This window comes from Toxotes jaculatrix, chromosome 23 (genome assembly GCF_017976425.1).
Source record: "Toxotes jaculatrix isolate fToxJac2 chromosome 23, fToxJac2.pri, whole genome shotgun sequence".
NCBI classification, from domain to species: Eukaryota; Metazoa; Chordata; class Actinopteri; family Toxotidae; genus Toxotes; species Toxotes jaculatrix.
The window spans coordinates 3,488,062-3,510,781 of record NC_054416.1 but is presented as its reverse complement, the minus strand read 5'-3'; the positions used below and the strand labels follow the sequence as shown (position 1 = coordinate 3,510,781).

At 42.4% G+C, this 22,720-nt stretch overlaps 1 protein-coding gene across 1 annotated transcript in view; it reads left to right on the top strand.

The window, feature by feature from the left end:
* The first annotated feature begins 1,166 nt into the window (after nt 1–1,166).
* arhgef40 (Rho guanine nucleotide exchange factor (GEF) 40) overlaps nt 1,167–22,720 on the top strand; it is a 32,557-nt gene continuing 11,003 nt past the window's right edge. Inside the window, exons 1-20 of the mRNA XM_041031359.1 lie at nt 1,167–1,383; nt 8,458–8,547; nt 9,441–9,548; nt 11,916–12,201; nt 12,727–13,885; nt 14,104–14,342; nt 14,418–14,606; nt 14,739–14,853; nt 15,605–15,698; nt 15,844–15,930; nt 16,827–16,943; nt 17,439–17,537; nt 17,696–17,847; nt 18,815–18,953; nt 19,349–19,468; nt 19,656–19,847; nt 19,966–20,490; nt 21,100–21,476; nt 21,920–22,169; nt 22,558–22,647. Of these exons, the coding sequence (XP_040887293.1) occupies nt 1,381–1,383; nt 8,458–8,547; nt 9,441–9,548; nt 11,916–12,201; nt 12,727–13,885; nt 14,104–14,342; nt 14,418–14,606; nt 14,739–14,853; nt 15,605–15,698; nt 15,844–15,930; nt 16,827–16,943; nt 17,439–17,537; nt 17,696–17,847; nt 18,815–18,953; nt 19,349–19,468; nt 19,656–19,847; nt 19,966–20,490; nt 21,100–21,476; nt 21,920–22,169; nt 22,558–22,647 (4,431 nt within the window). The 5' untranslated portion in view covers nt 1,167–1,380. The remainder of the gene's footprint in view (nt 1,384–8,457; nt 8,548–9,440; nt 9,549–11,915; nt 12,202–12,726; nt 13,886–14,103; nt 14,343–14,417; nt 14,607–14,738; nt 14,854–15,604; nt 15,699–15,843; nt 15,931–16,826; nt 16,944–17,438; nt 17,538–17,695; nt 17,848–18,814; nt 18,954–19,348; nt 19,469–19,655; nt 19,848–19,965; nt 20,491–21,099; nt 21,477–21,919; nt 22,170–22,557; nt 22,648–22,720) is intronic.

Here is a 22,720-nt window from a genome sequence, read left to right as displayed (position 1 = left end):
ACCAGTGTGGCACCATTATGGGGCAATAAAGCTAAGAAAGAAACTGTGAGTCATGGCAACTCAAGTGCTCTCCATCACCAAAATAATCACTTCTACACTGTACATGGATAGCAGCACAAAGAAAATTTGAAACAGGTTATGTTATGTTTTTTTCTGGCACACTGACAATTATCATGCTAAGTTTGTGACTTTGAGGAAAATTTCTTCCCCTAGATAGAAATTCCAAGTGGTTGATCACATTATTTCAAAACAGAGCGATTTGGATGAGATCAAACACAGGATCATTACATCTCAAATTGAACTTTTAATTTAGAGGCCGCATGATGCAAATCATGCTCTCAGACACTTTAAATCCCATGAAAAATGTCCTGTATTTCCTTTCTTAAATTAGAATAATAGGGATCATCCAGAGAGGACACTTAAACTTACGAGCCCATTAAGCCTGGCTAACATATATTTTTAGCAAATAGCTTTAAAGAGGTACTTCAGTGATTTGGTGCATGACTTTCAGCTTATATGTCATGAAGTGTACTACTTAGCAAATGAAAACAGACGTTTAATTTCTTGTGTGACTCGGTGGAAGCTTAATGAAGTCTAAGAAAACAATCCTGATGAAGATAGAGGTATTTACTTGGTAGGATATAGACCTATATATGCTATTGAGGTGCAAATGCAATCTGGCATGCGTTGGCTCCCTTTCGTGAAAATGGTAAGGGTTCTCTGCCACTGTAAGAAATGTAGGTAAATAGTGGTAAATATAGGCTGTGCATCAAACACGTGCGAAAACATGCCGACTTTTGCATTTATTATTTAAGTGTTTTCACTGATTGCCTTGATGCTTTTCATCAAATTGAGCTAAATTACAAATAGACTTAATTATCCCCCGCTGAGAATAAAGAACATGCAATTTCACCAATAGTCGAACAATAAAACATCAGAGGTCGCTTTGCAATTACGACTGGGTGGGGTAACGGAGTTTCATTGTCTATTCATTTAAGTTACTCTGGGGGGAAAATGGAAAGTTTGAGCGCAGAGAGGGACTGTAGTGCTCTTGTTAGGTGAGTGGAGGAGGAGAGGAGAGGAGGGGAGAGGAGGGAGGTGGGAGTGCGTGGGACCGTCGGATAGGGGAGGGAAAAAAATCAGCTAGGACATTCCCAGGCTGGGAAATATAGCGGAGAGCCTGGAAGGGAAGAGAAGAGGATTGTTTTTACCCGCTGTTATCCCAGAGAAAGAGAGATCTGAACGGGAGAAAATCACACACAGGAGGTCATGGAGGCCGTTTGATTATAACGGAGGGGAAAAAGTTTTTGCGGAGAATGCGGAGAGGAAGCGAATGCAGGAAAGGAGCTGAGGACTATGTAGGAATTCCCGATTAAAGACATGGTAAGTCCCCCTTTTCTTAAGCTATGGAGAACTCAAGTTTGAGTGGAAAATGGTAAAAGTGATCTAACTTTTCTGACGAGGAAGAGACTGTTACTGCTCAGGCTTTAAGCATGAAACACAAAACATTTCCAAACTTATACAGGGACTTGAAGTGTCTGTGGACTGACCTTAATTTATTTTTTAAGTCCCATGGAAAGCTGACATCATAGGTTTTCTGTTTTTGACCTATGGCAACTTGACATTTTAAGTTTTGCATGCCTTAAATTTACTTTCTAGTATATTTTTAAGATTTGCATATCCTTAATATGAATACTTTGACATTTCACTCACACCCAGACTTCCACATATGCATCAAAAACCCAAAGCAGCATCACTTTAATGCATATTTTTACTTTAATCATTTATTTCTCATAAAGGCATGCATTTGATTCGGGAAGATATTTAGTCAGCAGTTATAACTCTGTGCTTGCACAGTTGTCAAATCCCAACGGCAGCAAATTAAAATGACATGATTTATGTTGTGTGACGTTAGTGATTTTTGTGGTTGATTTGCAGAGGGGATCGGGAGCTTCACTAAAGCAAAGGAGCTCTCTGTTGCATCCCTTGGGATTTTATTTACCATCCCCACCCACTTATGGTGTGATCAGTGACATACAGAGGCAGAGAGACTGGGAGATGGCAGACACATGCACACATATAAGAACATAAATTAAGAAAGAAAGAAAATGAAAAGAGAAAGATTTAGGTTATATTCCCGCTTCTGTGTGCTGGGAAGGGTGGAGCAGTTTGGCAGAGAGAGGAGGAGAAAAAGCAGAGAGAAAGGGAGAGCTGGAGTGGGAAAGAGCGGAATAAAAGAGGAGTGTAGGGTTACTTTTTATTTTAGGAGACTTGGATGGCAGCAACAGCGGTTTCAGTGATGCCACATTTTCCACATTGGACCTGGGAGAAAACAGAAGAGAGAGAGGAAAAGGAAAAAAAAACCCAAAAAGAAAGCAGGAACAAGGGATGGCATGGACTGCAGGAAAGGAAGAACATGTGCGGTACAGTTTCATCATCCACAATACCCAACAGGGAAAGTTTGGGATTGAAAAGAGTAACAGATGTACACACACAAACACAGCAAAGTCATAAGTGTATAGAGACTGAATGTTTCCTATAACACCAGGCTCATCAGAGTAAATTGAACACGTACAACAGAGCTGTGTACGCTGAAAGGGCAAACAAACAAGTTTCCAAAGAACGTGTTCAATAAACAAAAGCACAAGACGGATGAATGTGTGCATATATACTCGCTCAGGGATAAACATGGCTGCTAACATATGCACATAGGTGTTAAAATGCATCAGCAAATAGTTATGCACACACTCAGAGTCATACAGTCACAAACACAACTGCTTTTCTTTGCCAAGAATATGTGGCAGAGGGTATTTCCATTCCCTCTGTCTGCTGTGCCCTGCTTTTGAAACTCTACTGGGATGGACCAGTCTTTGACCAAAAAAAAAAAAAAAGAAAAAAAAAAGAGAAAAGAAAGTCTCATGAAAGTTTTAACAAATGCTTCTCTGTGTTTGTTTTAACCTGCTTGGAGCACCAAGCGGGTGGAGATAACAGCACTAGAAAAACCCAAACAGGATCAGTGATGTTGTCAATCACAGGAATCTATCTTCAACTGAGTTTCCTGTGATTGTTAGGACTCTTTGACATGTACAGTGCATGCAGACCAAGCATGGCTGCTTTAGAGTGCTGTGATGTGTTGCTTATGGTGATTTCATTGCATCTTTATTGCTCATCTGAGGCCCTATAGTCCAGGATATAGCTATAAACTTAATATTGAAACCATAAATTCTTGAGTTAAAGCTGCTTTAATCAATATTTTCATATTACCAATTTACCAATTCACTGTGTGTAAATTGTGTCGCTTGAAGTGACAAACCCATGGAGACCTGTGCGGTGTCCCTCAGCTCTGTGGTGCACTTCAGCTTCTAGCAGTTCTTTGTTTTGGTTTAGGTTTTCGAGGCTTGGCTTAACCCAGCATGCAGTAGTTTAAAGTGGAAATGCTCTGCACTGTATGCTGTGTGCCTGGCACCACAGTTCGCATAATAGACAATGTATGTTAGCTGCTGTTGCAAAACTTGCCTTTACCCTATTTAGTGACAGTCTGTAGCACTTAAGTAGTAGTAAACAATCCGTAAAAAGTCCCGGGAAGCTGTTTGACCTACTGTAGGTCAGGTTAGATTATACAGGAAGATTTAGAAAAGGAAATCAGTCTCAGGCCTCTCCTCTTTCTTCCTCTTCATCCTCTTTTCCCTTTGTCTGTCTGACTCTTTTTTTCTGTCTCCTCTCTTCAGCACCCCTCCTGTTTTCTGTTTCCTTTTTCTCTGTCGGAATCTTTCTCATTTTTTCTCCTAATCGTGTCGTCTCCTATCGCTCCCTCCATTCTCTGAGCTCCTTTCTGCTCTATCGCTCTTCCTTTCTTTCTCTGTCCGTCATGTACTGTTGGGGTCCACATCTGGTTTCTATCATGGTTACTGCTGCTCTTGTTTCCCATCGATCTCTCCCTCTGGTCAGCCTCCTCCTCCTTTTCTGTTTTCCTCTTTCTGTTTGAATCCTCGCTCTCTATAGGGCGGTCTGGTTCTCTCAGCGTCTCCCTGTCAGTCTGCCTCTTTTCAGTCTGTTTCCTCAATCACTTTGCCGTATTCTGCTCATCTCTATTTAATTATCCTGCTCCATTTTTTTCCACACCTCTCCCTGTCGCTCTCTGTGCCAAGCATCTGTTTACAAGACAACCACCGCCCTGTCTCAGTCCATGTACAGGAGAGAAAGACAGGAAGTCTGACGCAAGAATGACACCCTGATTCCACATTTGTCCATATTTGACACAAACATGAGGATGCACACTCATGCACACTGTACTGCTTGTCCTCGCCGACACACCACGTGCCGCATGAACACACACACTTTTTTGGTGACTCAACAACCACAGGCGGAAAGTAACACTGGACAAAGTGAGCAGGATGCCACCCACTGGTTTGTGACTGGTAGTTTTGAAGACAGGACATTTGTTTTTGCTGTTGCTGCCTATGTTGTAATTATACAACAGAAAACCACAGCCATAGTAGAACGTGGTCTGTCAATTAGTAAGCAAGAATCAAAACAAACAACCCTTTGTTATAATGGGCAGTTGTAAAGTTTAGTTTGTTTTTTTTTTACACTACAAGCTACAAAAAAATCTCAAACTCAAACTGTAACTACCTTTTTTGTTGTTGTTTAAACTACATCCCATGGTCTTCTTCAGTGGATGGAGCTTGATCAGTTGTCATTACTTGATTTTTAATAGTTGTATAAATATTATATTTCCTATTGTCATGTACTTCTGCTCCAGTTCAGAAGCTAATATTGTACTTTTTACACCACAACATTTATTTGATAATTTAACTTACTAGTTACTTACTAATTATATTTTGATTCTGTTCTAATTTTACTTAAGTAAAGATCTTGAGGACTCTACTCTGCATGTAGGTTTAGTTATAATACTTTAAGGATTTAATCTTCAGTTTTTCATCAATACTCTTTTAGCAGATTTGGCAGACAAGGCATAGTTTTTTGGAAAACCCCCAAAACCTAAACAGTACTTCCCCTGGTTTTTCCCGGAATGATGGCGTGTAAAAAACAAAACAAAACAACAAACACAAATCACTTAAGTCTATTAACTTATTAATTAAATAGGAATAGTCACATACGCTTCTATTCTTAGTGTGCCTAAAATAAAGTCATGTTTCCTGTCAAACTCTTAACTCAGATCTGTTCCTCATTATCTTTCAAGTTTGGTTTTATGTGGTGATAATGTGTGTACAGCTAGTTCTCCAAAAGACAATGGAGATGGTGCCAGCAGCTTTTGCTGGAAAATATGTGATATAAGTACAAAGTTGCTATACTGGATGCATTACATGCAGATGTTTCTGTCTCAGTCGATTTGAAATACCAAGTGTTAAGTGCCCGAATGAAGAGTAACTGAATTACACCTATAGTTCCTTAAAGAGGAGAGGCTGCATGAGAAGCTCCTTTTGTGTAGGGGCCTGAGAAGAAATCTAATTTACAAATTTCATCAAGGTTGTTTCAATTTACGTGCACGCATCAGCCCATGATCAAAAAGAAGAGTGTCTAATTGCATTAGATGCACTGGTAATGTAAGCTATAGGTTAGACACGAGTAGAATATAAACCATCATGACCCTTTACCCAGACTGTAGATATGTTATAGCTATGTTGCTAAAAACATTACCCCAATTTTACTGGAAAATAAAAAATATTCACATTTTTGTGGTTTGGTGGAAAAGCAGCATCACTCTTTTCTTCTCTGTGAACATCATTCTCAGTCCATTTGAGAGACGCCGCTTCCAGACTGAAATTCCATTCTTTGGATATTACCGTAGCAGTGGTATATCCTGTTAAAAGTTGTGTGTACAGGCCTGCAAACACAACACAAGAGATTCAGCGTTCAGGAAAAATGGGGGGCGCGGGTAACTAGTGCCATACAATCGTACATCACACATCCAAACTAAATATTGTTGCAGGATACCTAGTTTGTCACTAAGAAAGCTACAATGAGTTTAACTAGTCTGCCAGTTTCAATATGAGCAAAACAGGTGCACCTGAGTGGCGTATTTGTACCAACGCTTAAGTAATGAAGGTCCAGACTGGTTCTCTGGCACAAACTACACATTTGATCCTGAGGGGCTTTGTTGAGCCAGATGGACTCAAATTGCAGAGCTGTTCCCATACATCAACAGTTGTGTCTTTGGGAAAACAGACCAGAGGAGCAGATCAGAAAGAACTGACAGTGGCCACTTTCTAGTTTTGACTTTGCGTTGTTTTAAATTAAGTCATATCTTGTGGGATGCTTTAAAAGGGCTTCAGTCCAGGAGGAAGTTCGTGCTGGCTTGCCTTGCAGTTCCCTGAACCCCCCACTGTGCTTTTACTAGACTCAATATGTTCTGTCAGTGAGCCAGAAGGTTGTTTGAACCTCTTTTACAACCACTACACCTATTAAAATGTGCTCTCTGACAGACTGTTGTTTACCATAGTCTACGACACCGCCTCCTGCATACATGCTGTAGATTACACAGACTTAATATAATCAACTTGACACCGTTTTTTAAAATAATGCAAGATTTGTGTTACATTATAGTTAGAAAGTAGAGAAGATCTTTATTTATCTTTGTGGCTGAAATGCTATATCTTTATAGGTGGTCATCAGTGTTAACTTGTATCCTAAGGAAAATGTTATTTAATTAGTGTTGATCTTTCAGTCTGACAAAAGTCTTATTTTTTGGTGCAGTGAGGTGCACAATTGCCTTTTTTTCTGCCTTGTTTCAACTTAATGACTCTTAAAAAGGTTAATTACCTGGAAACTTGTGTATGCCAACCAGCAGGCACAATTTTAACTTGTTTTAAGAAAATGGACACTAATGTCTTTTAAGATGGGTATCTTGTGTGTGGTTTCAAAAAAAAAAATTGGTGACTTAGTGGTTTTGTTTGACTAACATGACCTTTGAGCTTCTCTGCTTCTGGAAAACTGAGCTGTGTTCAGCAACATTTATTTAAATTTTGTCTTTTTTTTCCAAGTTGCTGTATAGCTCCCATCCAAAATCCTCTGTTACTATGGAAAAATAAAGCTGCTTGAATTTGAGCCCGGTGCCACTTTTCTGTTGGTGCCATGAGGGCTGAAGTCACAGTTGAAAAATTTGCTCTGCAGCCAAGAGTGTGGATAGGAAACAGAACCTAACATCTCCTGTGAATGACCCTGAGCTACTTCAGCAGAACAGGTCTCTAGCCAGTGTTATACTGTAGATCTGATGTGACTCTTTTTAAGTGTTCTGCTTTGTTTTTGAGTCTCAAACTTTCTCCTCCTTAGTTTTCAATCCCCCAGTGACCAGCGCCTTTTTTCTCCTCCACCCCTACAACTGCTTGCTCTCTTGTGTGAATAAATTTCCACTGATCTCCCTCTGTCTTTCAGACTTGCATCAAGAAACAATTGCAAATAAGTCCTGACTGTTTCAGCCTTAGTTTGAAGAGCTGATTTGTTGAATTAATTTTGTCCGGTCATTTCAAACAAGTTGCGCAAGTTGTTCGTCACAGAAAAGCTACAGTTTGTCTCAAATACTTTATTGTTTTTCATTCTCATGCTATCCTCCTCTGTGGCTAACCTCAGCCCCACTCTGTACACAAAAGCAAACCCAAAAAATAATTTTCAAACACTGTTGAACCTAGGTCTTCTTCCATAAAAACCCTCGCACCACCACCAGCTCATTCCCTCCTGGCTCACTCTCTCGCTAGCCGCTCTTTTTCCGTACACTCTGTTCTCCCATTCTGGTTTTTCTCCTGTGGCTTTCTACCCATCCCTTCGGTTATTGTAGTTATTCAGCGCAATATGCTGTCTCTTGAAGAGAATCCCGATGTAATTGTTGTCAGATGACATTCAGAGAGTCGGATGGAGGTGAAACAAAGAAAAAAAAAACTGGAGATGAGGAATAAAGAGAGCGGGGTGTTGGGAGTAGGGGGGAGTGAAACTGAGGAAAAGAGGCAGAGAAGCAGATGGGAGGTTGGAGAGGAAATGTGAAGGGAGGGAGAGAGAAAGAGAGAAGTTGGAAAAGAGAGAGAGAAAAAAAGTTGCAGGTTACCAAGGCAACGGTCAATGTAGAAAAATAAACACTGTATGTGTTTGCGTGCTCTGCTCTGTCACCCTCCAACTCAGGGGCTGGCCCAGTGTTATGATGTGTATGTGTGAATGTGCATGCAACTGTGCATGCACATTCACATGTATGTGTTAGGGAGTTAACATGCTGCAGTGGTTTCTGGACTCTTTTGTTCTAGGGGTTCTTACATTTACTGGGTCTTGGACACTCCCCAGACTATACAACAGGAAGTTGACATTTGAGTGTGTGTGTATACTTGCGGATATGTGTGTGTGTCAGCGAAAGGCGAGAGATCTCTGCTGTTAAACACAAACACAGATATTAGGCTTGATTCAGTGTCTGGTTATGGATTAACCCTTTGTTACCGTCTGTGTCTCTCTCAGGGTTCGGAGGCTATGGAGGATTGTGTGCAGGGGGCGCTCTCATCGCTTTATCCTCCTTTTGAGAGCACGGCACCGCCCCTCCTCTCCCAGGTAGACCTCACAAACACACATTCCAGTCCACATGTTTACAGCAATAAGCGGGGGCGATATAAATAATGCAGATTCAATTAAATGATAAGACGATGCTGGGCTGTATGGGGAAGGCGATGCTATGTGCAGATAACATGGCCTTCCCCAGATAGAAACTGTTGCTAGAAGCCAACACAAACAAATTCTAGCCAGCTGGTCAATTATAGCCAAACCCTTTTCCTCTAACCAGGAGCTTGACATGACTGATTTCACCAAAAGCTGTATTTCTACTTTTCAGTGAAAACACTAACATGTGAAAAACTGCTCATTCTCCGCATTGTGGGAGCTCTTTGTAAGCTCTAATATCTCAAACTTAGCATTACAGAGTTCCACATTCACATTATTTTTTGGTGGTTTTTGCTTAATTTCCCTAAAAGCCAGTTGAGTAAGGGGCTTTTGAGCTAAGGCCAATCTCAGTTACCATTTATGGGAGCTTGGTAATTGTTTTGTTCCAAGTTTCCGTGTAGCTCCCAATTAGGTTTCTTTGCTGTTATGGAAAAAGCTGCTTGATAAAATAACATGGATAAAATGAAGCCGCTCTGGTGATTTACTTGTTTTAATTTCTGATTACATGCTGTCTGGGCTGAGGAAATTCTTCCACTCTTGAGCAAATGAAACCCTTTTCAAAATCCATTGGATACACACAAGCGTGTGAGCTTGGAGCTCTGTTTTAAACAAAGGCTGCTCTTAGTTCATGAAAGCCGATATCCTGAAGATGTCAGGTTTACCAGGCAGAAATGACAAGTAAAGTCGATAGAGTTTTGTTTTATGCGCTCAACTACCTAATCATCTAATGCACTTCATCCAGAGATATTCACTCAAACGCTTTTGCCCCTTTGTGCATATTTGTCCAGGTCTTCTCAGTCCTGGAGTCGACCTATCAACACGACAGTCTTCGCTACCTCCTGGACTACTTTGTTCCTGCCAAGCACCTCCTGCACAAACTCCAGCAGCATGCCTGTGTGAGTTCCAAACTGCAAACACACTGTAGATGGGAACACACACATAGCTGTGTAATCAGAAGCAGAATCATCTGTCAAATGCAAAACGTATAGTGTGAGAAATCTGTCAGCTGTCAGCGTTGCGATTTCTTTGGTGAAAATGGTCAATCAGTCATTTTTGTGTGTCTCTTTTAAGTCTTTTAAAGGACAATTAATCCAAGTAATGTCTCAAGTCAGTCAAAACAAGTCTCAAGCCCTTATAAGGATTCAGTAGTTTGTAGGTTCTATGTGGCAAAATCAAGTCGGTTGAAACTACTTCAAGTCAAGTCTAAAGTCCTCATCAGCAAATCAGAAGTTAGTCATATGTCTTTAAGTTCTCTGAATTCTGGCCTTTAAAGTGATTTCAGAACTTGACTTTCATATTTTTGTTTTCAAGTATTAAATGAAGTGTTTACATGTACCTGGTCATGAAGACTCCAATGCAAAGGGAAAGTTAAAGGCATACGTAATTTTGCACGTGTGTGACCCTATACCAGTTACTACCTGCACTGCGGAGGGTCGAGTCTGCTCTAAAACTTTAGCTGGTTGGTAAAATTAGTGAAAGTGGCTGGTGAAATCTGAGATCTACCAGCCACTGTCACCCTCAGACAAAAGAGGTGGTTTCCTGCCTTGGAAGCTTCGAGTGGACGGAGGTGAATGAAATACAGTGAAATAAAGCATTAATAAAAGAGTTCTGGTTCTAATTTAATTCTCTCATACATAAAAGCAAATGCAGGGTTGTAGTATATTACAACATAAGAAACTGAGGTTTATACTGAACGGCATTCCTTTTATTTTACTTTCCGAGACACATTCACAAAGATAAACAATGCACACTGTTAAGCACGAGCTCGGAGGCTAAGAACTTTCTCATATTACCCTCTACAGTTTTCCTAGACTTACAGACACACACATGCACAGGCATTGTGAGCAAACTATGTTTTCATTGTCGCTGAGTGGAGCTGCCTGGGACGGGAGTTAGACTGTGAGTCATGACAATAATTCCTTCCATATGTGAGTTTGTTACTGCTGCGAGAGAAAGAAGTGAGTAACAGAGAAGCAGTGGGAGTCGAAGGAGAGAATGAACATGGCTTTCATTCACTGTGCTTACATGCACGCGCACGTGTGTCCGAAAAAAGAGAAGATGCTGGAGGTTGCGGATTATAGTAGACTGATTGAGGAATTTTTGAGAAATGGGAGGTGGGGAAGAAGGAGCAAACACTGGGGTACATTGAGGGAGAAGTAGGCAGAGGGAGGAGGGCCAGAGGACACAGAGAGTTACAGAATGTGGACTGACTCAAAACAGACAAACTTTTTAAGAGAGGAAAAGTCACACATGCTTTTAAATGCTAATATCCACCCTGACAGATATCAGACTTTTCTGAAAGTGACTTTCTTGAAACAGGCAGGAAAAGAGACAGAAGGGAGGCTTAAAGGGAAGAAACTGAATAAAGGGCAGAGAGGTAGAAAAGGGAAGATGGAGGAGCAGTCGAGTAAGGAATATAATTTGATCACGTCTCGTGAGTCTGGAGGGCACGGAGGGGGGAGGGAGCAGCTGTGTGTCAGTCAATTAGATGTGACTGGGAACAGCAGAGAGAGGTTCTGGATGTTTTATACCTCAGACTGCAAGAGACGGAGTATAGATCTGGCACGGCATTGATTAAGGTGGGAATAGTGTTTGGATTAAGGTGTTTTTTTCCTAATGAGCTCAGTTGATTAATAGTGCACGGGATACCACTAGTGGCCTTCTCTCCTTCACCTAAAATCACAGCCTGACTTAGATTGATTTTATCAGTCTCAGAGAGCTACTTGATGTGTCTTCTTATTATAAAACAGTGGACTGTTTTAGCAGTGGCTATCTGTTGTGAAGAGCTGGCCATCTGCATGTTTCTGACTGACTCACCCCGATTCTCTGCAGCTATCTAGAGTCTTCTCTCTCTATCATGCTCGCTAAGCGGTTTTACACTTTAGAGCTCACCGTGTGAGTCACATGTCTGACATTTGTATGTGGCACTGGCTTTTTGCCCGTTGAGCCTCTGAATAGTGTTGACTGGTGTGGAATTGGTTCTAGAAATTCAACTATCTGAGTAACTAAGCCAAACACAACCATGCAGGCAAGTTCCAGTTGGTTCATGTGGGCTGTGGTTTGTGAATGGGAGAGCAAGATTGCGCATGAGCAATAAATAGAATAGTTTTTGATAAGGGTAGACCCTAAAAGTGAGATTTCTAAAGGGCAGTGAGTCCACGAGTCCACAACCTAAAGAGAAAAGACTGTGATTTTAGGGAGATGAAGGTTTATTTATAAATTTAACACACTCCCTGACTCTCTTTTTCTTCTTGTCATCTCAGTCTCAGTACCTGGGCTGCTTATTCCTTCACTCCGGCTGGCCTCTGTGTCTGGGCGAGAAAGTGGTTGTCCAACTCTCCACCTTGGACTGGAGGCTCCTCCGTAGTAATGACTTCTACCTTCAGGTGGTGCCCTTCTCTACGCGTTGTCCCCGACTGGCTCTGAAATGTCTGGCCCCAGGGGGGCGCACTGTTCAGGAAATCCTGGTACCTGAGTCACAGCACCCCCTTGTGTTCACCACTGAATGGCTGCACAGTATCAATAAAGAACGGGGCCACAAGAGAGAAGGTAAGGAAAGGGTGTCCTACACTTATCTTGATATTTTGTTCTTTTAAAAACATGATAATGCATGGGCAACAATTTCTAGCCAAGCCGCTACTATAAAAACAGGCATTTCTAATAAATTCCTGATAATAAATTCTTACTCCTGAGGTTTTTCTTAGGGTTTAAGCCAGATTCTGGTTCATAATCAGGTTTTTAGGTGAAAATCAGTGCCCATAAGTAATGATCGTGAAGAATACTGCAGGCAAAACAGGAGAAGTGAAACAGATGTGTGGTGAGAAGAGACACGTATATGACCAAGGGATGGCATGTGGAAGGGAAGAATGAGAAGGGAGAGATATATGGCTGTCAGCAGGTGGCGAAAGGGGCTAACAACAGGGCTAAAGAAAGACAGCAGAACTTTAAACATTTATTTTCCACATAGTTTATGTTGGTGTCTTCTTTTTTTAAGTAGGAGGACCATTTTTGCATAATGTATACTCTCTAAACGAATGAACTCCACATAAACTTTGTCCCCTCTGATTCACACAGTTGGAGGAGGACTTGACACCTGCCTGGTCAGTACATGTGATGGTGTGGTTCGACTTCCGTGGAAGGAGATTGTCTACCCAAAATTCATCCATGACCCTTCTGAGGAGCTGGGCATGATGGCTAACCATGATGGCTCTATATCCAACCGCCTGCCCAGTGAGGGGGGCAGCAGTCTTGGGGGCTGGGGAGGCTCATCCTCTGGAGAACTGGACTCCTGGTCTTGGGATGAGGAGGAAGATGAAGATTTTCCACCAGATGGCCTGGACTCTGAGCCTGTAGTCCCACGACGAAGGCGCAGTGAAGATGGGCTTGGGCGGACAGCAAGGCACCCACAGCTTGACGGGGACTATGTGGAGTTGTTGGAGCCCAGAGGGGGTCCTGATGGAGGGGTCGACCCAAGGCAAAGGTACCTGGAGATGCATGGGATCTGTAAGACCAAGACTTTGCCTCTGTGTAGGAGAGGTAAGGCCATCAAACTCCGCAAGGGGAAAGCTTGGGGATATGGGAGAATGGAAAGGTCAGGAAGCTTTCGGGCTGTCTTTGGGACCAAAGGAGACATGGTGACTGCCAAGGGTGATCAGTTACTGCCTCGGTCTCTGCCAGGAGTCGCTGAACCTGGCAAAAGGAGGCAATCTTATTCCTCCTCTGTCCATGACTCTGATGGAGATAAAACAAGCAGAGACTCGGAGGGCCTAGAAGGGCGCCAGCTTTATTTTGACGGCCCGTTCAAAGAGAGGAGGCCAGGCGTGGGCAGGGAGAGAGATAGTAATGGCCTTATGCAGCAGTGCAAAGAAGACCACAGAAGTAAAGATTCAGAGAGTGGCGACAGTTTGGTCGCAAATGAAATCCATGCCTTGACAAACCACAAAGTAGGTGATGGTATAGAGGGCCACTCAGATCACGGACCTCATTCAGACTCAGTTTTTGAGGATACGGATAAACCACTGAGTGGAGACAGTGATGCTACCACCCCAACCTCGGATGCACCAGAGAGACCATTCACTGGAGTTTCAGAAAGTGTAGAAATCACTGACAGTGGGTCTAAAATGAAGACGTCGTCTAACCCGAAGGTGGCAAAGGAAAAGGATGAAGGAAAGACAGAGGACAGAATGTGTCCCAGAGGAAAGGAAGTTAAAACGGCAGGATTCAGAGCGCCAAGGTACAGATTAATTTTTTATGATACACTGCCCTCTTTCATCGTATGTGTTTTCTTTTACACACTTCTGTGTGAAAGTACTTTCAGATCAGTGACACTTAGGTGCAACCTATGTGCACCAGGTACATGTTGTCTGAACTTAAACCATTCTGAAAAACATTGTCCAGACATGGTAATTATTAACTTTCTGTTGTTAAGAACTTCCTGTGTTTTGTCCTCAGGAGGAAAAGGAAGGGAAAGGGGGCCAAAGGGAGAGCAAGGTCTGGCGGCCGTGCGCATCAGAGGGGCTTGAGGCCACAGGGTAAAGCTGCTCAACCAAGTCCCACCACCGGCTCTACTTCAACAAAGCTGCCAATCACAGAGGAAAAGCAGTTGGAGCAAACACACCAGGCTGACGAACCTGATGGAGTGTCTGCTACAACTAAAGTGGGCACAGAGAACACAAAGAAAAGCAGTGCAGGTCTGTAGAAAACTCAAAGTTTTTCACATGAACATTAGATTTTAAAAGTTCTAAAACTTTTGTATCTCTCAACAGAGACAGAAGCTGAATCTTTGCCTGTCTGTAATGGCCAATCAGGCACATCCTTATTTAACCACTCTAATGAGGAGGCAGGATCAGGAGACACATGTCCTGACCAACTGAATGGCATTGCATCTAAAGAGCCTCCCCTGCTTAGGGAACTGGACGCAGAACTTCTCCAGTCAGGGAAGCTGAAATTGACAGGCAAGTTTCTTTCAGGCCTGTTGTGTTTTTTGTTATGCTACTTCACATCTCAGACGCTTTGCTGGTCTTGTGAATGTGCAACTTTGTTGTTGTCTTTTTGTCAGTGCTTATTCTGATGCTTATGGATCACAGGTACTGTGGACAGGTTGGGGCGTGCTCTGGTTGTCACAGAGACAGATGTATCAGAGGAGGGTTTCTGTGTGGAGGAGATGGCCCGGGTCCTGGCCTGCTACCACAGAATCACTCGGTAATACCGTGTTCTTCCTACTCTGGCCAGAAAAGAAATTCAGCGATACATTTCAGTGGTTTGGATAGTTTAGTTTAGCCATCCCTTTAGGATATGTTTGGATGTATCAACAATTAAGGTTTATAAATTTAGCAGACCTTACAGTGCACATTAGTCACTTTCATACTACAAAAGCCCTAATGTTTCTGATCCACCCTCCGCTCATACACTGCATTTACACACTAGCAAAACCTGTCTATAATTGTATATCTTAAAACTTATGATTAGCTTGATTGCTGACGTTTGTATCTGGGCTTGTGCCATTTGTTTCTTGTGAAACCGTTCATTTACAAACCTGTTTACTGCACAAGTGCTTCATAATTATATCTGGCTTGACTTGCTTTTTGCTGACTTTGCCAAATACCTTAAAAGGTGTGGTTAAGAAAACACAGTATGTGCCAGAAAAATGAGAAAACTTTTGCAAACCGATTCAAGGTCAATTTAGCAAACGTCTCTGAGCTTACATGTTTACAGTACAACACTGTTCTGGGGCTCATAGGAAGTTTTATGTTGCAAAATGTAGATTACCCACAACTTATCCTGTAAAAAGAACTATAATTGCTTTATATCTTTTGATCATTATTGAAGAGTAGGCATCGTTCATCTTTATTTATTAAATTGCAGTTGTCTCACTTTAGAAGAAAACTCTTCTTTTCTAACCACAACTGCTGTTTTAACCCTACACCCACCTCTCTCCATCCACCCTCACCAGGCCTGCAGCCAAAGAAAAAGGTCTCACAGTGTTAATGGACTGCAGATGCTCTCCAGCCTCCATTCTCTGTCTCTCTGCGCTTAAAATGTTCCAGGTGAGAGAAAGAAAAAAATGTTGTTTAGCCAAATGTGCTAAATGTTTGCTTGTGTGCTTTAATTTGCCTGCAGATGTGATCAAGTAGCTTAAGCACATGACTTTCTTTGTGTGTGTGTGCGTGTGTGTACATGTGTGTTTTCCAGGTGCTTGTTCCTGGCGGTCTTGGATCTGTTCTGGTTTTGGTGGAAGAGCAGCAGGAGTCCCTTTCTCATAGTCTGGAGGGAGCTGAGGTGACCTCACACAAATCACGTTTACACTTTATGGACCAACACACACACACACACACACAAACGTAAAGTGTGTGAGAAAGCATGAGAAAATTCCTGAAACTGCCCATTAACACCACAACATGGATATAAATGTTCATGAGGAAATAACATTTCATAAACCGTGTTTTGTTTATGTCGCTTGCTAAAATTTGATGAACATCAGATGCTTTTAGCTGCAGCGCACTTCCACATTGTGCTCAAATCTAAATAAACCTGATTTCCATACACTGGGCATATCTAGAGTTTGCAACTAACTCCCATTTTACCGGTAATGCAGCTCATCACTTTGCATTGATTGGCAGAGATCTTTCTTATAAACATGCATGAGAAAAGTCCTCTGGCCATGTGGTTTGTATTTTAACCTGGCAGCATTAAAACTTTGCATGCTAAAGGGAAATCCCGCCCAAGAGATGTTAACACTGTTAGAAACAGCTGTTGGCGCTGCACCTTGCATTTCTTCGTCCGTTTCGCTGTTTGATGGTAATTGTTATTACTGCTGATAAATTAACAAATTGGGATGATGCAAGTGTAATAGGAGAACACGCTTTTGCTTTCTCAGCTCTTTCTTTTGAAGAAAGCTGAAAAAAAATTATGTCAGGGCCTCAGAATCAAGAAGGAAGTGTCTGTCTGTAGCCATGAGCTCAAAATATTGTCAGCGTTGTTAAGTCTATATTAAATACAGACATTGGCTCACGCTGAAGCAGATGAGAGTTTATATTCTCAAAGCTACAGCAGGATCTGCTCGTATCTTTTGTTTTTAATATCTCATTATTTTTCTAAACATTCCCTTTCTCTGCCCTCTGTTGTCTTATTGTCGTTTGTCTCTAATTCTTCTTATCCTGTCCTGTTCTGTCCAGATCCACACAGTGCGAGGAACAGGGGTCCTTCAGCAGTACATAGACAAGCAACAGCTGCCCAAAGAGATGGATGGCGACTTCACCCACTGCCACTCAGACTGGCTGGCCTTCAGACAAGTGAGACTCTGCTGGGGTTTTTTTTTTTTTTTTTTTGGTCTGTTTGAATAAAAGAAGTACAGTTCCTCTTCCTTTCTTCTTTCTTTGTTCCCTAAATTTCTACATCCTCCATTTTTTTTCTATTTTTACTGGTAGATCAACTCAGCTGAGGCAGAATGAGAGATAAGAGGATGTTGGCTGGAGAGAGTGGTTGTCTGGTGGTGGTTGACAATTTCAGAGATTCATGATAAACAGGGTGCGAAGGATAAATCAAGGAAAGAAGAATGAAAGACTCTTAATGGGTTTTCCCCAGACTGTTTATGTTGCTTTATCCAAACAGATCAAAACACTTTCCTGTCCTTGGTACTTTCTATGACCTCGCTCATGGACTCATGAAATTTCATACGTTAACCTATGTCTGCTTTACTTACTGTTTGTGTTTCAAGTTAATTCGATTGAATAAGCGAAATGCAACTCTTAAATCACTGATTCCACTTCTACTTTTTTTCCCTTCAGAGCCTAGAGAGTCTAACAGAGCGTTGTGAGAGTGCCCTCTCACTGCTGGGAGAAGCACTGCAGTCTATGGACACTGAGCCGATGCCAGACAACATCAAGGTTTTTTTTTTTACTTTTTTACACAGATTTGATGACACAAAATGTCATGTGCCTGTCAGGTGGAAGCAGGGCACAAATTTCACTGTGTGTAGTTTGGTAATTGGTGTCATAAATTTCCCAAAACTTCTGCATAAAGATAATAAGTTGGTCTTCTTCAGGCAGTTCCTCTGAGCATCGACAAACACAGACAGCTCATGGCAAGCGTCCTGGCTGACCAACGCCTAACTGAACTGCAGCAAAGGGGCGGCGCTTGGCTCGCGGGACTGACCAATAGTACATCTGGACTAGCACAGAAGTCGCCAGACTGCAGGTAGCAGAAAATTACTTTTTATGACATTTGAGAATTTTGGTTCTTTTGAGGCCTGAATTCACAAAGAGGACTCAGGAATGTTATTGCCACTAACCTCACACAGAAGTTTGCTTGTACAAGTTTACTGTAAAAAACCCACATATGGCATGATGCTGAAAATTACCACAGTCAGTGAATATATCTCCAAACAAGGAATGGATCAATATGATGAAAAGAATTGAGAGAAATTTTATAATAATGTTTAGAAGTCTACAGTCATTATTTACAGTAGTGATGTGCTTCTGCAGATAATAACAGGCTTTTCTGCTATGATGTTAATGAGAGTGCATACTGCTTGAATATAGATGACACACTAGTCTATTGAAGTTGAACTATTTTGGATATAAAGAGGCCATGACATACTGAACAATAGTAATTAGGCAAATACTCAGACATGCAGAAACCACCTTACACAAGCAGCTTGGTCTCGTGGGGCAGAAGACGGATCTGCATGTCCTTTTTCCTCACGTCTTGTGTTCGATTGAAAGATTATTTTGTCAAGATGAGTTATAGGTTAAAAATATTCCTCTTCGTGAAAACAAAGTTGTTTGCTTTTAGCCAAAAAAAATGAATACCAGCTGGAGGAGAAAAGGAACTGAACATCAAATGGAGGACAGAGCGATGCAGCTTGTTTGTTTGTGCCCGACTACAGCTTAAAGATGATCTGAAGACTGTTGTATTTGTGGCTGTTCTTCCTATCCAGTAATGAGTTTTGGCTCAGTCTGTACAATAATGAGGCCAAAGAGAAGTATAGAATTATTGCTGATTTTATTTTTTTTTTGCCTGACAGTTGGTCAGCAGTGCTTTTTGTTTTCCATAATTAAATCTTTTCTACCATCCAAAATGCATGTTTTGGCTGACATCTAAATGCCATTAGAATTTAAATAAAAAGGTGATTGATAGATAACTGTTTAACGTGTCCTCTCAGGGCCGCTCTCGCTGTGACCTCTAAACTCTACGACAGCGTGGATGACGCCCTCCATCGGCTCGTCCGAGTGTCCAACCAGAGAGGTCGCGACCTGGAAGCTCTGGGACAGCTAGCAGGGCTGGTGGACAAACTGGAAAAGGTGTGTGAGGAAGGAAGAAGCTGACTGTATTTTTTTTCTCCAAACTCTGGATTATTTTTTTCTGGCATTTTTTCTTTTTTGGAATTTGTTTTTGCTTGGCCATTTTTTGGCCTTAGATTATTTCATAAATTAGTTATGTGGTGAAAAAAAGAACAAGTCAAGACTCCCTTGACTTGCTCACATTCAGGAAAACAAGGCAGATACTCAAATTACAGTATACTGGAAAAAAAGGCAGAATAAAGTGACACTGCTCCTATTTCTTTTTGCTTCCTGGAAATTTCTTCATTCCTCTGCTGGGTTTCTTTTCCGTCATCGCTCTCTTTGTCCCCCATGTACATTAAAATGTTTTGTGTCCCCCTCTCACCCCTCTCTCCCTCTATGACTTTATTTCACAGTGTGATAAGGAGATTGAGCAAGTCCAGTCACAGCTGGAAGATTACAAAGACCCTCCTCTCTCCCTCAGCAGACTCTCCCTCAAACAGCAGAAGTTCAAGACCTTCAGAGAAACCGCTAACGTCAGTGGCTGACACTCTGACTCTTCATTTTTTGGCACAGTGTTTGTTAAAAGTTCTCTTTAATACATAGAATTATCTGCACATGTGTCTATGTTTTCATGTTAGGATATATTTCAATGCACTTGACTTACAATCACAGCATAATTCTTAAGTTTAAAGCCACAGTGGATCTTCCTGAATCCTTTAGGAGCTGCACAGTGAGACTCTGTCGGTGCTCAATGATTTGGAGGGCTGGTGCGAACTGGACTGGGCCGGCCTGAGCGAAGTCCAGATCCGACTTCCTCCTGTGAGGGAGAAGCTGAGAGACATGTCCCACTGTCTGTCTGACTGCTGGACCACCCTGGACAACACACAAAGGCTGCTGTCCACACTGACCGAGGTAAGGCAGCACAGGAAGACATCTGTTAAGCACACAGGAAGTTATGAACACACATTGATGGTTTAAAATCTTCCTAAGGCCAAAAAACAGTCGCCTTTTCTCTTTGTCTCCTGTGCAGGCCACCCAGTGGTGTGATGCAGTCTCCTCCACCTCCTCCTCCCCCTCTTCCTCCTCTTCCACCTGCCCTCTTGCCTCCCTCCCTCCCATCCCCCCATCACGTTTCCAGGATGCCCGGTCATTAGCTATAGAACTTGGCGGCGGAGCACTCCTGGATCTCTGGACCCAGACAGTGGAACGCTACCAGAGGACTGTAGCACAGGTCAAACCCCGGTTCCTCCAGTCCGACAGGAACCAGAATCAGGGCCAGGGGAAGCCTAAGACGCCCTCGGCTAGCAGCCTGTGGGACCTGATGGGTCCTGAGGGAGAGGGCGATTGGGGGCTGGGAGCTGGAGGAAGTGAGGGAGGGCTGCAGTCCTGGGGATCCCTGGCATCGCTGTTCAGGCCGCAGACCTGCTCCACACTGAAGATAGGAGAGGAGAAAGGGAATAAGAAAGAGGGAGTGGGGGGAGGAAGTGGAGGAGGAGCAGGAGCAGCTGGTGGAGGGAAGTTCCTGCAGAACCTTCTGAATCCTGGAAAGAAGAGTGTGAGTTTGTTTTGATGTCCAATTTAATTTAATTTATCTGTATTTATTTATTGCTGTGATATATTTTTTTTTATTCTTCAGCTGTTTCTATTGTTATTCACTGGTTCTGAAATGAATTTGGCCAATTCCAAAACTTTGATGTTTGTAGAAGTGTTTTTTGTCTGGTTTCAAATTTAGGAATCCACCATGGGACTAAAGACAGAAATACTCTCAGCAGTTTAACAGAGGACTACGCAGACTTTTAAAACGCTGCCTCATAGGTTAACTTCAAAATAAAACAAAACCAGAAGAATCCTTGTGGGTCTCGTAGACACCTCAAACTTCTGTTTTTTTCAAATGTCCTCACTTTCACTTGCATCACCCACATAATTACTATATAACGATTACAGAAACCAAAGTGGCAAAATGTTTCTCAAACAAGTTTCTACACATTGATTTTAATGATGTACTGAAATGAACTGAAACCATTGGCTGCTTGGCAGAAAGTAGGAGATTTATAATTGAGACGATTTTGTATTTTCTAGTTAGTCTTTAATCTACAGTCAAAGATACAGTATTGGTTTACCCTTGATCTGTTTAGTCTAGCAGCTAATATCTGTCTCCTTTCAGCCCACAGAGGCGCCTCTTCCTCCCAAGCCCCCCAGAAAGCGCCACCCAAGCTTTGACCTCCAGGCTCTCCTGGCCCCCCGCAGGGGCACGGCGACCCCCAAACCTGCTGAATCTCCAGTGAGTGGGGCGAGCCGTAACTCCCCCATGTCCTGGCTGGGGAGACGGGCGTTAGCTGACCCGGTTATCACTACTAGCATGGCTGCAGCTATCCCTGGATGGGGCAGTGGAGGAGGAGGAGGAGGAGGAGTGCTGATTCGAGGAGTGGAGGTCAGCAGCAAGGAGGTGGTGGACCACACAGGGTCGCCACGGCAACATGTGCTGCTGGGCAGGACTGAGAGGGAGACGGGCACAGACAGGGCCGGTTCGACGGCTCAGAGGTGTGTTTTGCTATCAGTTTTTTTTCTTCTTTTCTCCTTTTAGTTTTTGTTAAAATGCCACCTTTGCACTTATTTTTCTGTTGGGAACTTGTGTGTGAGAAAAAGAGCAGGAGAAGGTCTCAGTTGGCTTAGATCTACAAAACAAGACCAACATTATAAATTGCATTAGGAGAAGGCCAGGCTGAGATGAAAGGGGTGAAGTGATTCATCCTTTTGGGGATAATTGAAGTACAACTGAGGTCTGTTTTAGAATGATTTTATCAGTCAGTGTGCAATCTTAGATAATTTTATCATTACTAACTGTTTGATCTCATTGCTTACTGCTATCTTCACTCCCACTTCTCCTCTTACTCCCATATTTGTTTCTCTTTTGCAAATGTGCTCATCTATTTCTTGCTCTTCTTCTCATCCTGTTTCTGCCTTTCTCCCCCTCCACCCCTCAGTAAGCTGTACCTGCTCTGGTGCAGGATGCTGAGCTCAGAGAGGCAGTATGTGACTGTGCTTAAGGGGGTAGAAGAAACATACCTCCCTTTGCTGGAGCTCTCAGACACCCCAGCCTCCATCAGGGGGAAGGCAGACACCCTCTTCCCCAACTGGGCCAGCCTCAGCGCCTTTCACTCGCAGAACCTTCTCCCTGCCATGGAGGGCGCTCTTGTGCAGAGCTTGTTGCAACAGGACTGCTTCAGCAAATACGTAAGTGCAGGAATTTTTGGGGTAAATGCAAAGGAAAATAAATTTTTTAAGTACATTGTGACTCCTCAAAAAAAAAAAAGCAGTGGCTACTTGCAGCCCTTCATCACAGGTCCCATATGTTTTGGGGGAATGAGCAGTTCCACCAAAGACTGATTTTCTCTTCTCAGATTGAAGACTTTCCAATATTTGACAAGAAATAAAAGAAAGGATAAATGAAAGTCTGAAAAAGTACATCTTGTGTAAAAACATACATACTTTTTCTTGTTCCCTGTGCCATTAAGAAAAATATGGCCCCTTAGCATGTAAGTAAATGTAAGTAAGCAAACTTTTAACACAGGACAGAAAAAATACAAGGGACTTAAAAAAAAAAATATTTTTTTCCACACAGCGGGAGCAGTTTCTACAGTATTCCCATTACATCAGGACTAAACCAGAACTGGACTCTCCACTGGTCACACAGGCTGCCGACTTCTTCAAGGTAAGACTCGTCGTGTTGCTGCTGTCTAATTAAACCTCTGAATCCTCTAAGTTTAACCAGTTTTTTTTTCCTG